This window comes from Labrus bergylta, chromosome 3, assembly GCF_963930695.1.
Source record: "Labrus bergylta chromosome 3, fLabBer1.1, whole genome shotgun sequence".
In the NCBI taxonomy this organism is placed as follows: domain Eukaryota; kingdom Metazoa; phylum Chordata; class Actinopteri; order Labriformes; family Labridae; genus Labrus; species Labrus bergylta.
Window position 1 is genome coordinate 13,552,139 of NC_089197.1, and position 15,171 is coordinate 13,567,309.

A 15,171-nucleotide genomic window follows, 5' to 3' on the forward strand; every position below is an offset into this window, starting at 1 on the left:
AACACTGTGTATGCCTCTATGCATTAAAAATGTCAGCGAGGCTGCCGTTCAGACTCTTAATAGGCCTCCCTCTACTGTGATTACTTGTGCGATAAAACAATCACTAGACTGAACCGCTGTGACCTGTATCAGGAAATTAAATACAACTGTTCAAATAATGTCATTAAAATGACAGAAGGTGAACTCGGCTGTCAAAGATGGAAATGTTGAGCCATGAAAATGAAGCCTCTCAAGCAGGAGAGGGGTTGAAAAGATTCTTTGACTGCAGAAGTATTTTACTATTCTATCAGAGTTTTGAAAAAAAAGTAGCAATTCTTCTTCTGCATGCCTGTTTAACAAAGGAGATCTTTGAGGCTGCTGTACTGAGCTTTTTCCACTGGTCTTGTGAAGCGGCTTCATTAGAGGAAGAAGCGGTGAATTCCCAGAGATAGAAACGCTGCTTTCACCAAGTATGTGAAAAATGTTGAATAGGAAAATGTTCATAAAGATGAAGCATCAGACAGTTAAATATTGAATATCCCTGACTATATATACAGTATACATAATCTATTTTATTAAGGACACCTGCATGATAGAAATAGACACTTCTATATCTTCTTCTATAACATCTTATTGCTTCATTTGTACCAACTTGCTCTGGTGTGGTTATGTACTGTAGGATTACAGAAATCAGTGTGAAAATAAGGCTGTGTTTTAGTTGCTGTGTATTTTGTACATCCTGAGACAGTACAGACTGTCTGAAAATAAAGCCCTACCAATCAATCAATAAACTGTTTGGGGACTTCTTTACTGAATGCTCAAAAATCTTTATCGTAATGTTAAAGGCTTAATTTATCTCGTTTGACATTTACCTCAATATCTCCATTGACTGGGTAAACAATCGCTGTCCAATCACCACCAGTATGAACGTCTCACACCAAGACCGTTATCAGTGGAAGTAGAAATGGTAATCATGGTTTATTGCTTTAAGGTCAAACAGTTTCTCCTGTTTTAATTGGATTTTCAGGTGACCTATATTCAGAGTCCGGCTGTTATAACATGGCGTGGGCCAGCCGTTTAAACTGCTGTCAAACCAACAACACATTTCAGTGTACTAGAGGGATACTTTGGATGTTTAGTAAAGAGAAATAATGAATATAAAGACCTGCATACGAAGTGAAGCACATGTTTTGTGCAAGGCAGGGCTCTTGATGTGAACCACCCATGAACAACAGTGAGCCCCTTTTTAACACATACACATGACGTGTCGTCATCGTCATGTCTCATCTCAACCAACCCTGTATTCAGAGTATTTTTAAGCACAGTAATATCATTAGAATATAATGGTGTGTAATATTCTCCCTCAGATTTTAGAATTCTCCAGGGTATCTACCTTTTTTTTTAAATAAACCGGAGTAGGAATATTCTTTGGGTTTACTTAAAGATCAGTTTGAAAATTAAGTTAGCTCCATGTGTGAGCCACTGACCGAGGAATTCAAACTGAAGTGAGAGGAGAGACTCAGCCTCTGAAGCATCCACTGATTAAAACTGGACTCCACAGTTTGTTGTTTTCAAGGTCAGACAAACATTTTTTCTTAAAGATTCAAATGTTCTTATTTTGCAGTCGGACATTGCAGTGACTCTCATTTTCAATATCTGTAAGTGCTCCTGCACATACTGTATATACCAGGTGAGATGCTAAACTGCGTTTAGTTGATCAGTATTTTTACTTCCATCTGTTATCTATACCGCTGGAGCCGATCCCAGCCGTCATTGGGTGAGAGGCGGGGTACACCCTGGACTTTTCGCCAGTCAATCACAGGGCTGACATATAGAGACAGACAACCAGCCAGTCCCACATTCACACCTACGGGCAATGTAGAGTCCCCAATTAAACAAACAAGCATGTCTTTGGACTGTGGGAGGGAGTTGGAGTACCCGGAGAGAACCCACGCATGCACAAGGAAAACATGCTTACTACACACAGAGAGGTCCGACGGGGATTCTAACCAGGAACCTCCTTGCTTTGAGGCAACAGCGCTAACTACTGTACCACCGTGCAGCACTTATCTAATCTGAATTTATTTTAATCTAATCCTTACAACAATATCATCAGTAATGTATTCATGTATATCAATAATGTAGCAGCTCGCAGTTTATGGATCTCATTGAATTTCTGCTACTCAGGCTTTAACAGTTTATAAAAATAAAAATAAAACAGTAATACACCTTCATGTCTTCACCGAGTTACATTTTAAACTGATTAATCTGAATTTAATCTTCAAAGTAACGTATAACTTGAGTTCAGTCAACTTAATTCATGAAGTTGACTGAAATGTACTATATGAAACACGGTGGAGTCTTAGGATAAAGCATAATAGAAACACTCCAGTAAAATAAAAGGACCTATTAAAGACACAGTGTTTATCAGTGCATAAAAATGTGTGTTTAAACAGGAATGATGTTTTGGAGCGACTCACCTGAGGGGGCGCTCACACACTCCTGTGAGTTGCACTTGCGGGTGGTCTCGGGCTGCGGCTCGTGGTCACATTCAGCTTGATCCACTTCCTCGTTTGTCTCACCCTTCGTGTTGACACATTTGATGAGTCGACGTTGAACTCCACCGCCGCAGGAGGCCGAACACTGTTCGATAAATGTTTTAAACATATCTCATTTGAATGGAAACGTGCTGTTAAATGAAATGTCATGACTTCCATTACAGTCTACAGTAGTTCCATAGTGTCAGATCATTCTTTGGCTGGTTTTCATGATATTTGCATAAATATGAGTGTTTTCTCATCTCTTTTTTTCACACTTGTTGCAGGGGACCCTGACAAAGAGACCTCAGTCTCAGTGGGTCTGCCCTGCTAAACTAAAGGATAAATAAAAATAAAGTATTTTAGTGGACACTGACAGACCACTGAGCACAAAAGGCTCAACATTCAGTGACTGATGTCTTGTCCAAATTTGATTTGAAGTGTCTGGTTTGCGTAAGAGTAAGAGTTTATATATCAGGCGTCTTTTGGACAGAAGCCATTTATTTTTCATCTTGCACTTTTATCAGTCATTGAACACAACAGGGAGGATCTAAGGATGGGCTGGGTTGCTTGTCTGATGAAAGCCTCTCGAGGGGTTGTTTTGACAAAGCCGATGTGGTTCAGGGATTTTAAAAGATTTATTCTGTCCCTTTTTTGTGGACAGGAGTAATGTGCATGACTCAACAGGAGGTAGTGACATTGGAATAGCAGCCCTAAATCCCTCTGTGGGTCGGATCATTACGTGATTTATGCCTGCAGCTTTTTCCCCCTGTATACACCACATGGATCATTATCCAAAATGTGTTCTTCAGGAGGTAGAAATGCTTCATATGGACAAGATATATGATGTCATTGGTGTGTTTTTACAGCAGTGCTTCTGCTTAATCAGTAAGAAGAAGATGAAAATATCACTAGAGGTTCTAGTAACGATTAATCCAAGTAGTTGATACTAATTTGAAATGCAAATCACGTCTCAACAAAAGTGGTGACCAGACGTACCAGATGTATTTATCTTTGTTTACATCATGGTTTTACTCTTTGTCTCAAATATTGTATCACAAATTAATTCTGTTGCATTTCCAGATCCGACAAACATGTTTCTTCTTCGTCTCACCGGTAAACAAACACCTTGGCACCACAATCCATAACAAACTCACATTCAAAGCTAACTGAAAACATCCCCACATGTCTGAAAAGCCTTGACATCTTGAGAAAATCTGTAAAATGCATGTCCATTGATCAATGCAAAAAGCTTTTTACAGGTGCGTTGTAGTCGCCATCCTCCCTTTCAACACAACACCTGGTTCCATAAATCAACCCTCTCAACAAACTCATGAGAATGAGCAGTAAAATGATTCGACTGGAACCACTTGGCAGCATCTAACAGCAGATGTTCCTCAAAGAAAGAACTACAAGTAGCCCCCCTTCCCTCACCCTACTCACACTCCACAACCAATAAAGCCACTTATCTTCATCGAGTTACTGGTCTCTCCCCTCAAGGCCAATCATTCCATGTCAAGCTTAGTGCTCACTTCCATTGGACCTAATCACGCCTGAGCTGGTGAAATGTGAAAGTGTTTTTTGAAGCTGCACTGGTCATACTCTTTGTTCTTAGACTGTCTAAAGGCTTCGTTTTGTGTTTGCACTGATGCTTTAATACTACTTAAGTTCCTAAGAAAGTCAATTAAGTTCTCTAAATCAAATTGGTGAACCCAGAATCCTTTGCATTATCTCTGTATATCTCCACGGGTTAGGGTTAGTTCTTCATCCTCCCTGTCATTGAATGTGCAAAGCCTTAGACCAACAGTCCTATGATCACCAAACTCCAGTGATGCTGCTACTCTTTTGTTTGGACAATGAATGAAATTTCAAGGGTTTTAATAAGAAGTGAATAATTCACAGATCCTTTGCCCCCATGGTTATAAAACCACAGCCATTTTGAATCTCTGACCTGCATTCATCAGTTTATGAATCATCAATCATGTTGAATTATTTAAACTATTCTGAAATCAAGTAAAGTGTGTGTGTGTGTGTGTGTGTGTGTGTGTGTGTGTGATGTACCTGTCCCCATGATCCAGTCAGCCACTGAGCACAGGGCTGGGTGTTACATGACTGGAAATTGCTGGGCTGAAGCTCGGTGTCGCATCGATCCTCCTCTGGACAGGCAACGATTCTCTGCTGCTCTCCTCCTCCACAGACCTCAGAGCACTGAACAGTGCACACAACCACAGTAAAAAAATATATGAATATATGAACACGCACACACAGTACATACATGGCTTTAATGCATGTTATTTACTCAAGTCTATTCACAATTAAAGGATCATAAAAGTAGTTTTAAACAACCCTGTTGCAGTGCAAATTGTGTTGTATATATAAATGATATGACTGCATGCATGCATGCAACAATGAACCATGATGGACAGAACATGTGTGTGTTATGATGTTGTATGTTCTAAAGAATCAGCTTTGCTTCATTTTCATTTGAAAGCAGAAGAAGGATGTTCTCGATAAAAATGCCATTGAGGAGAAGTTCTGATGAAACAACAAACAACAAATTATCATTCATTAAAACACCCCTGTGAAAACGTCCTCAGCATGTTGTTACATACACATATAGATATGCATTTCTATCCTACTTGAAGAACACCACACTACCTGTGCATGTTTTGACACTGTCTGTAATTGGATAGGATAGGATAGTGCTTTATTGATCCCCTGAGGGGAAATTCGGGCGTTGCAGCAGCACAGACAAGTAAGGTCAAAAGAACTTAGTAATTGACCCTTGCGTATGACTCACCTCACCCCAGGAGGAGGCGTACCAGTCGAGGCATAGCTGGGTGTTGCAGTGCATGTGGCTCTGTGGCCTGGAGGACATGGCCCTGCAGTGGAAGGGTCGTAGAGGTCTTTGATCCCGCATGTCAAAGCACTGAACCTCTCGGGATTTAAAGCCGCCTTCACAGTTCTTGGAGCACTGGGAATGGACGTGACATGATAGTTACCTAACACAGCCTTTGACTTTCACCAGTGAATCTGAGGAGAGTGGGTCTGTTGTTTGACAGTCCTCTAAGAAACCTCATTAAAATAAGCTGAAGTGATGCATGAGTAACAAACTTAGCAGCAGCCTCAGATGCTCTTTTCTTAGAATCTTTGATCTGAATGAGTCATAACAGTAAATATTTATAATATGACAAAATCCACAAGGACTTTTATACAAAAACACTTCTCTCTATTTGACCAGCTCAACTGTGAAAGGAAGTTAATCTCTTCATTGTAAGTTTGATACAAATAAACAAGACAGTGTTTATTTTTATTAGCTACCAGATTCTGCAGTTAGTTATTTCAGCACATCTTTGAGGCTGTATGAAGACACAGAGATACTTTGATACTTTGAGGTGATGAACATCACATGAACATGTGTCAATGTCAATAAAAAATAATGGTTACCATGTTCTTTTTTGCACATTCTTAGACAAATTGTTATTTGACCTGACGGTGGTGCTCGAGGACAGCCTACATGATAGTACTAGGCAATTAATCCAGTTTCATTTCAATCATGATTTTGTCTTCCCAGCATCATGAAAACAAGATAGTCAAGATTAAACGTTTTATTTTGGCGACAAGCGAAAACCACCACTACCTCAAAAACATCTCACATTTATTTTGATGTATTAATTCTTATTATTTATATATTTTCTTTACTTATGTATTTTCATTTATTGCTTGTTTTGTGTTCTGCGCGTTGTAGCGTTAAGAGTGTTGAAGTTTGATAAATAAATGTGATGCAGATGTTATAACATCAGTAAGTAATCAAGTGTAATAATATTGATCTCAATGTCAAGTTAATATAATAATGATTGATATTTATGAACATAATCGAGCAGCCCTACTACAGGATCATCAAAGTTATTCGAATTCTTCCTAATTCGTCCTCTAGATGGCACACAGACCACCATAAATGTCTCCAAAAGTTGACAAAATATTCCACTTAAAACAATAAAACCCCAAATATCAACCTCATGGTGCTGCTGGGTAAGTCAGGGGATAACTAATGTTGGGAAACTTCTCCTCTGTGCACCATGACTTCACTGCAATCCATCTGATTATTGTACAAATATATTTCCGTCTGGACCAAAGTGGTGGAAAAACTCAAAATTTGTATTCCCCTGCTAGCCTGCAGAATCCATGTTCAGAAAAGATCAATAAACACTTTTTGAGACTAAACCAGCATCTAGCATCCCTGCACTGCCCCCCCCCCCCTTCACTTTAGAATTCCCTTACAAAATGCTTCTTGTTTGTGTGTACAGCTCTTCAAATCTTCGCTTCAAGTTACATGACAGAAACAATTACAGAACAACTAAGCCCCTTACATTGTCTGACAAAGAACTATTAACCACACCTCCATATAGTCAAAAAATTGTGCTTTCACCACAGCCACACAGAGCCTCGGAAATATCTGACATCAAAAATCAAAACCTGCTTGTTTTTAAAGGTCCCTATAAATACATTTAACCATCGTCATATAAACTATCTGTTGTTCAGGTTAAACAATTTACAATGACACATTAACTATTATCATCTTTGTTAAAAAAATATCACATAAAGTCTTACCTTAGTCCATTCTTCCACTTTCCACATGGAGCAGGGGCGGAGGTAACATCTCTGGGCTGGTGCTGGCCTCTTTGCCGGGTCACAGTCAGAGTCTGATCCAGTACTGCAGGCCAAAGTCCTCCAGATGGCACCCAGACCACAAGTGGTGGAGCACTGCCTCAGGAATGTAGCAACACACGAGTACATGACTCACATTTGTATGGTTTCTCCATTCTTCACAAAATCTATCACTGATAATAATGCAAATAGTACAAGTCTGAGCCTTTTTTTTTTTTAATATGTCTAAAATGCTAAACTTTTAAAAGTTATAACACAGCACAGGCGATGGTCTCTTTCCACTGCTATGTTAATGCTTTGACTTTGGCTGAGTTTAATCCGGGACATATGGTATCCTCAAAGGGACTAAAACTAGACACGGCAGAGTAAGTAAAGAAGCAGATTGTGTGTAATATAATGCAGACTCACAGCACTCCAGTTGCCGGTGACCCAGTAAGCAGGGATAGTGACTTGTGTGGAGGCTGAAGTTTGGACCGACGTGAGCGCTGGAAGAGTCCACAGAGCCGGTGGATTTGTTGGCAAAACGGGATCAGCCGGTGATAGCAATTCCATGTGAGGTTTTACGTGTGTTACACTCTGTTGGTTATCAGCTGCTGTGTATGTTGTAGGCTGGTACGAAGGGTCAGGATCACTGCTGCTGCTCATCACTAGAGCTGGAATAACTATTTCATTAAAGTCAAAATCAGCAGAGTCAACGGGCCGCGCTAGGGATGTGGATTCTGTTCCAGTTCTTTCAGCGGAGGCAGGTTCTGTCGGTATGTGTTTCATAGCTGGCAGGAAATCCGCTGGAGGAGGATGAGCTCCTTCTTCCAGGTTTGTAGGAGGTATGAGTTCTGTTCCAGTTATTGATGTAGAGTCATCCGAGGCCTCTTGGTTACCTGAGGTTAGCAGAGAGCCGGGAATGTAGACAGGAGTGGATTCTTCAGAGGCAGAAAGTGATGTTGTACCGAGATCAACATCAGTATCCCATGAATATTGACTAGTGGTATAATCTGTTTTAAGATTAGTCTGATCCAAGCCCAAGTCCTCCAAAGCAGAGAAAGTTTGAAATATTGATGGCTGCCTGGTTGTTTGAGGTATTTTGGAAGCATTTTCCTCCCGTTGAGCTTCAGTTTCAACCTGCAATCTGGTTTCCGGCATTGGTGAGCCTAAACTTTCTGCACTCTCTACATCTTCTTTCTTAGGTCTGCCTGCAGAAATAGGCAGACCTAATGTGCTTTTTTCATTGTACTCATAATTATCAGGTACACCCCATGTTGTCGGGACAACAATATCAATAGTGGTTTGATGGCCTGGAGTTGGAGGAGCGTGTTTTGAATTCACAGTGACCTCCTTCATGGAGTCTTCCTCCTCAGAGAAATTGTCATAGTTATTTTCAGCCTCCTCACCGTACTGCCCCCATTTCACATCCTGTGTGGGCTCATTTGGAGGGAAAACCGGAATGGGCATTGTGCTCGTGTTTTCAGGCCACAACAGAATGTCATGTCCCTGTTTTTGTGTTGGTGAATGCTGTGTGGGAGATGGAGGTGGAGAGTGAGTGGTAGACACAGGCAGAAGAAATTCTTCAGAGAGAAAGTCATCCCAGTTTTCAGAACTCGTGTGTACAGACTCTTTTGTTGTTGCATTTTCATAAGCCTTTATACCGTCTGGTTTTGTGTTCTGTGGCTCTTCAGTCTTCAAAAAGTTGGGTTTTGTAATTGTGGAAAAGTCTGAAGAGGCTGTGGGAGCATGTGTGGTTTCCATGTGAGCGTCGTCTTTCACACTGTGTGTTGGTTTGGCCTTGTGTGGGGCATCACTTCTTTCACTGTCCTCTGAATCCTTTCCATCGCTTTCAAAGTCATCGGCCAAGTCCTCGTGGAAGTTGATAAAGTTATAATCATAGTAAAAATCATCAACTTGGACACTCTTCTCTGCAGCCGGATCAATATTTTCAATATTATTGTGGTAGTGAAAATCTCCCTCGATATCGTTATTAAGGTCGTTGTGCGTTCTGGGCTGGGCTCTGGTGGTGCTGTATTTTGGAGGAGGTTTGACTTCAGGTATGGAGTTGATTTCATTGAGCACTTCTTCGCTCGACCAGCCGCTTCCAGACCAGTCGACACCTTCAAAATTGTCTGGTGCATGTGGACAGTCCTGGATGTCGCAGGTAGTGACAGCAAGGGGCTTCCTCTGGGGGTCACAGTCAACGCCCGTGTTTCTGGAGCAGGTCACATTACGGCGACGCACCCCACTTCCACAAGTTAGGGAACACTGCAAGAAGAAAAATGAAATAAACAGATAATGATCAGGCCAAATTTAGACTTTTTCTAAAAAATCAGGCGTATAACCAAAATTACATTAAAGGAGCAAAATGTAAGATATTTACTGAATTAAATTACAACATGACATTACTATATCATCAGACATTAAGGAAACATGCTGTGTAGAAGTGCTGGTTTCCTCCTCCTGCTGCGGATTGTTGTTGTTTCTTTGGTCAGGGAAGTAGGCCACACCCTCAAATGGCCATTTTGCCCATCGGCTTGCCTGGCAAACGGCAAACCAACAGGTTTTGCAGCGATGAAAGCAGGTAAGCTAACTGGATCAGATAGAAAAGCCTTTGCATTTTTGTAATAAGCTTCAGAACCAGAATCAGGTAAAACTAGATAAATATTGGAGGCGCTTTTGAAAAATGGAGAGAGGTAAGAACTCAAAGGTTTCAAGAACCAATGCAGGGCTGATTAAACACTGAAGCTACTGTGTCCGCGACAAGGAAACCTGTGTGCACATCGACTATAGGGAGGAGGGGGTGGGGCGCAGACAGCTCTCTCCACTGTTTTGAATTTGGACTGCAGTACCCATTTTAAACGCTAGGTGTCAGAAGTACAAATTGGTCCTTTTAAGTACAACCGGCAAGCAAATCATTTTATCAAGTTATCAAAATGTAATCCAGACTCTGGAAGCCTCAGCTCTGAGTGCTACTGTAACTGTGGACAGAAAAACAGCTACCTGGGAAAAGCCCAACACCTTCAAAAGACACAATCTGGTTGAACCAGGTTGAATTTCTTCTTTTAAACGCCGGCACAAATGTCCTTATAACACCTGTTCATCACACTTTAGTTTATAGGAGACATCTTAAAGGGCCATTCATTTATGTTAGACGAGTTGTATTCCATGTGTGAGAAAAAAAATTGGATATGGAAAAAACACACAAGAGACATGACCCCGGTAACAGAAGACGTGAAAATCTGAGGCAATCTGATGGCAAACAGCAATGTTTGTCCTGAATGAGCACCAATTAAATGTCTTCTTTTTAAAATATTTTTTAAATGCATCATATGTGAAGCATTCTGCCAAAATGAAGCACATCAAATTCACATATCAATATCAATACTGTAGGTATTTCATAGAATATTCTATTGTGTTTTCCTTTTATACTGTATGATTCTCCTATATTGTTATTCTATTTTTATGTATTTGTGTTACAATACCAGAAAGACATATTCCATGAATGTGTAAACCTTGACACTAAACCCTGATTCAGATTTTTTTTTTTAATTCAAAGATAAGAGCTTCTTCCATAATCACGATGGAAACCTAATTTAACTTCATCCATCACAGAAATATATCCTTTGAAGAGGAACTGAAGGTAGCTTTAGGAGCTTCTGGGGACTTTAGGAACATTTTTAATTTCCTTAAGAAAAAAGCAGACTCAGACTCACCTTCGACCAGCTGCCTGTGGTCCAGTCTGCGGGACAGGGGATGTGTGTGTTGCAGGAGGACAGGGCTGCCGGTTTGAGCATGTGTTCACATTCAGAGGGCTGCAGAGCTTCCTGCTCCTCAGCACTCACTGACTGAATGCACAGCACAGTTCTTTTAGTCAGACCTGAACTGCCACAGCTTGCTGAACACTTCTGCCACTCCCCGGACCACCAGCTACACACAAAGACACAAAAGATGACATGGTCAAAAGTAATAGTAAGAAGACTTTTGTTGGAAAAATATTTCACTGCTGTGCAAAGGAGCACTGTTAGGTTATGTCATGCAATGAAGAAGAAGAACACACCGTCCTTATTGTGTTTTCAGGTTGTAAGCAGAGCTAGGTGCTTCACTTTTTGTCCGTCAAAACATGCAGTTTACTTGGCATGAGAGTGTTCCAGACAAAGCTTGACTTTTTCTTAAAGTTTGTGTTTGTATTTTTAGGATGCTGTTTTTGTTGTTGTAGATTTTGTTTCTCTTATTTATGAAAGTTTGTTATGTCACGATCACATTTTCACTGAGTTGCTACAAGTTTGAATTTTCATGTCATGGAGTGAGGCTTTCTGCTTGCTGGTTTGTGAGAGTTGATGAAGTGATTTGTTGTTCTACATTTCCTATTTGAGTTGATCGACTTCTACAGAGCATTTTAAATCTTACACTATAAATATATATCTCATTTAATAGCATTCAAACGCAAAAGCATAGTAGTGGTCCATCAGTAGCAGTAAAAATTATACAGCAGAATATAACTCTTTGTTTAATCCCAAACAAACAGATATTTAGGCACACCCAAAATAGTTCAAAAAACAAATTCACACTAAGAACTTGCGCGTGAAATTACTGATTTCTAGAAGTTCTAATGAGTATTATCTTGCTGCTTTTTTAAGCCGTGCACTAAGACTTATGCACACATTGTTTCCTGGCGAGTTCCTGTTTGTGGTTTGGTTTTTTGTCAAGTCTTCGTGGGAAAGGTACGCTGATGGCTTTTCAAAACAGAAAAATCCTTTTCACATCTATTACACAGGACAGGTGTGTAATTTAGGAGAGTAATGTGTCCATCAAAAACTTAAAGGTATACTCCAGCACAACGTCTAACATGCAAGCAAACATGTATTGGCAATGTTTCGACATTAGACCTTCATCAGGCAAACAGTGTTGTTGGCTGTATTTGAGTTAGTTCACATTTCGACACCCTTAAGAATAACTAAAAGATTGATCATTTTTCCAAACAACTACCACTGAATGAAATTGTTAACATACATCATGCAAATGACTTTGAACAATACAAGTATTGTCCTTTTGCCAATAATTGTAAAATCGCAAAAAGTTTTGGATAATAGCTCAATTGTGTTGCATTGTTATGCAGCGAGATTCTTTGTAGCAGTAGAAGTGTTACTGATCAGTGTAAAACATGTTTCGTCTGAAAGGTGTCTCGGCTGTTTCGACCTGTAATGACATGTGTGGGAGGGAAACTGCCCGACAAGAAGTGATTCTTCCATCTCAGTAGAGTAGCATGCCAGCTGTGTCCAGAAGCCTATTTTCATCTGTCTTCACTCACAATCAAAGGGCTTAAGTGCAGAAGTAGTGCTTTTTAAAAGACTTGTTCCATGCACAGGTAGGTGAGAAAAAAATATATTAAGAAGCGGAGGCGTAAGTATCACACACACACACACACACACACACACACACACACACACACACACACACACACACACACACACACACACACACACACACACACACACACACACACACACACACACACACACACACACACAGGAGGGTTTCAACAATAACCTCTTCATGTTGTCTTTTATAGAAAAGCTGCGATAACACTAGTCATAAATGTATCATTTGATGTTACTCTGTTATCCATTAACAAATATAACATCTCTTTCCTGCTGCTAAACCTGTGACTGTATCAGTTAATTTACTTTCAGTTGGTGATCATGGTTTCTTTGCTTCCATGCACACAACCAGAGTAATTGTTTTCCCCTTCAAGAGTTAGAAAAAAAGCCCCTCCCTGTGTGTTTGATGATTGCTGCTGGTGCCGTCTTGTAAATGATGTGTGGCAGGTGAACTCACATGGCTGGACATGGATCTTTGTTACAGCTGGTTTGGTTGTTGTGAGGTCGGGTTAAAGGGTCACAGAAGTGCTCCTCCACGATCCCCGTAGTCTTCTCCACACAGTGAACAATCTGCCTCTGAACACCTGGAACACGAGCCAGAGGAGAGAAAAGCTTTTGTCAAGACTAGCTCCCAGACGACGGAGCAAACAAGACCCCCGGGGAGAAAGTTGATTACTTCACTCTGTAAAGTAATTTTCCATGTCTGTAAACACTGCTACAGACAGGTGTCAGAAGAAGTGCTTAACACCACTTTTTTACATTTTCCACAGAAAATAATCGAGATGACTCGTACCTATGACTGTTAAAAGAAAAGCAGTCTGAGAAGTTTGGTCAAAAAAAACAAAAAACTTTTACATGTAAAGAACAAAACTAGCAAAGCAGAAGAGGTACCACTTTGTTGCCATGGTGAACCAAATCATAAAAAAAACTAAATGTTCCCGACTCCTTACAGAAGCTCTAATGATAATGATTATGATAATGATAGTAGCGTTCAGCACATAGAGGGCACTTGGTAGGCCACCAGTATGTGATTCAAAACTAAGACCTAACCAGAAATAAAAAGTGAAATACAGGACGACACATTTCTTAGTCATTAATGGACGAAGGATGCAAAAGAGCACACCTTTCAAAGTCATTAATATGAAACTTGATGGATTATTTTTAATGAGCAAACTATTCATTCTCACCATATGTTTGGCGACTGTTAGATCTGATTCAAAGCAACACTGTCAACTGTAAGGAAAAAGGTCGATTTAACTTTCATTGCTGTCAACGTATTATCACTTTCAGCTACAGCACAGACAAAAAAAAGTCTTCAAACTTCCATGTAAAATAGAAAGGGTTGGACAGCAATACGTATCTTTCATAGCAGTTCATAGAGGGATGTGTTTCGTAAAGATGTGCTAGATTCATCTCCTCCTGTTATTCCTCCTCCTTCATTACTCTCGCTCTCCTGAGGGGATTTAACCTCCATCAGAGCCGGTGACACCTCTCCCCTCTCCCCTCTCCTTGCACTTTGCTCAGGTCCGACTGAGAGCCACAACAAGTGCCAGATATCCAATTTACACCTCAGAGACATCACTTGAAGGAGAAGACAGCTATGTTTGATTGAAAGCCAGATAGAGACAAAAAGGGAAAAGGTTGAAAAGTGAATGTAAACACTCTAAGCCAAGTTGATTACATGGCCTTACATCAGCTATTATTCAAATACAACTTGAACAAACGCTATGCTTTGATCTAGCACTGTGGGAGATATTTCTGTTTAATTTACTTTATATGACGGTAAAACCCTCTTCCTGGCACCTGGGAACAAAATAAGCATTGTCTTGTGATGTGAATATGTGGGAAAGTGGATTTTCTTTTGGACACATATCCTCATCTTTGTTTACTTACAGGTTGATTTGAAATCTCTGAAAGGCTGTTTGCAAAACACTTCCTCATAAGGAAAAGGTGAGACAAGCTATTTCTACTAGGACCGACCGATACAGGATTTTGGTATCGATATTGGGGAGAGAAACATTCTGTTACCGATATATCGGCCTATCTTTCCTAGATCTCTCTCTGATCTGTAGAGATAGATAGATAGATAGATAGATATAGAAATAGATAGATAGAAAATTAGCCAATACTGATAGTCATGATATGTTAATCTTGGTCAATATCATCAGCTGGCCGATTAATCGGTCGGGCTTTAATTTCTGCTACAGCAACAGATAAGTAGATACTTAGGTTAAAAACATATATCTGGCTCTACTTGCACATCTTTACACTGCAATATGGTCAACAGGCAGATCTACCATAAAGCTTCAAATGAAAGCCCATCTCAATTTAAGTCAGAGTCCCTTTTACAAGCCTGGTGTTGCTGCGGGCTCTGACAGATAAAGGCAAGTCTCAATTAGAGACCCTTAACTATTTAGTGTTGAAATAGTCTGCAGATTGAAAAAATAAGGAGAAATAGCAGGAAGACACAAAACATAAAGATGAACTTCAACATCTGTCCAAGAGAGACGGAATAATGTTAGTACTTGTACCAGGCAGAGAAGGAAGGTTAAAGGTCAGCTGCAGATTCATATGTGTGTTTGTGTGCAGCCACAGAATGTGAGTGCTGCCTCTCATCAGTCCTT

At 40.2% G+C, this 15,171-nt stretch overlaps 1 protein-coding gene across 1 annotated transcript in view; it reads right to left on the reverse strand.

Annotated features, from left to right (window-relative positions):
- Window positions 1-15,171, reverse strand: part of LOC109986846 (A disintegrin and metalloproteinase with thrombospondin motifs 7) — a 75,124-nt gene that overhangs the window by 12,656 nt on the left and 47,297 nt on the right. Inside the window, exons 17-23 of the mRNA XM_020637691.3 lie at window positions 13,005-13,131; window positions 10,883-11,096; window positions 7,593-9,434; window positions 7,128-7,280; window positions 5,317-5,490; window positions 4,578-4,724; window positions 2,460-2,622 (exon numbers count right to left, since the gene is read on the reverse strand). Of these exons, the coding sequence (XP_020493347.3) occupies window positions 2,460-2,622; window positions 4,578-4,724; window positions 5,317-5,490; window positions 7,128-7,280; window positions 7,593-9,434; window positions 10,883-11,096; window positions 13,005-13,131 (2,820 nt within the window). The remainder of the gene's footprint in view (window positions 1-2,459; window positions 2,623-4,577; window positions 4,725-5,316; window positions 5,491-7,127; window positions 7,281-7,592; window positions 9,435-10,882; window positions 11,097-13,004; window positions 13,132-15,171) is intronic.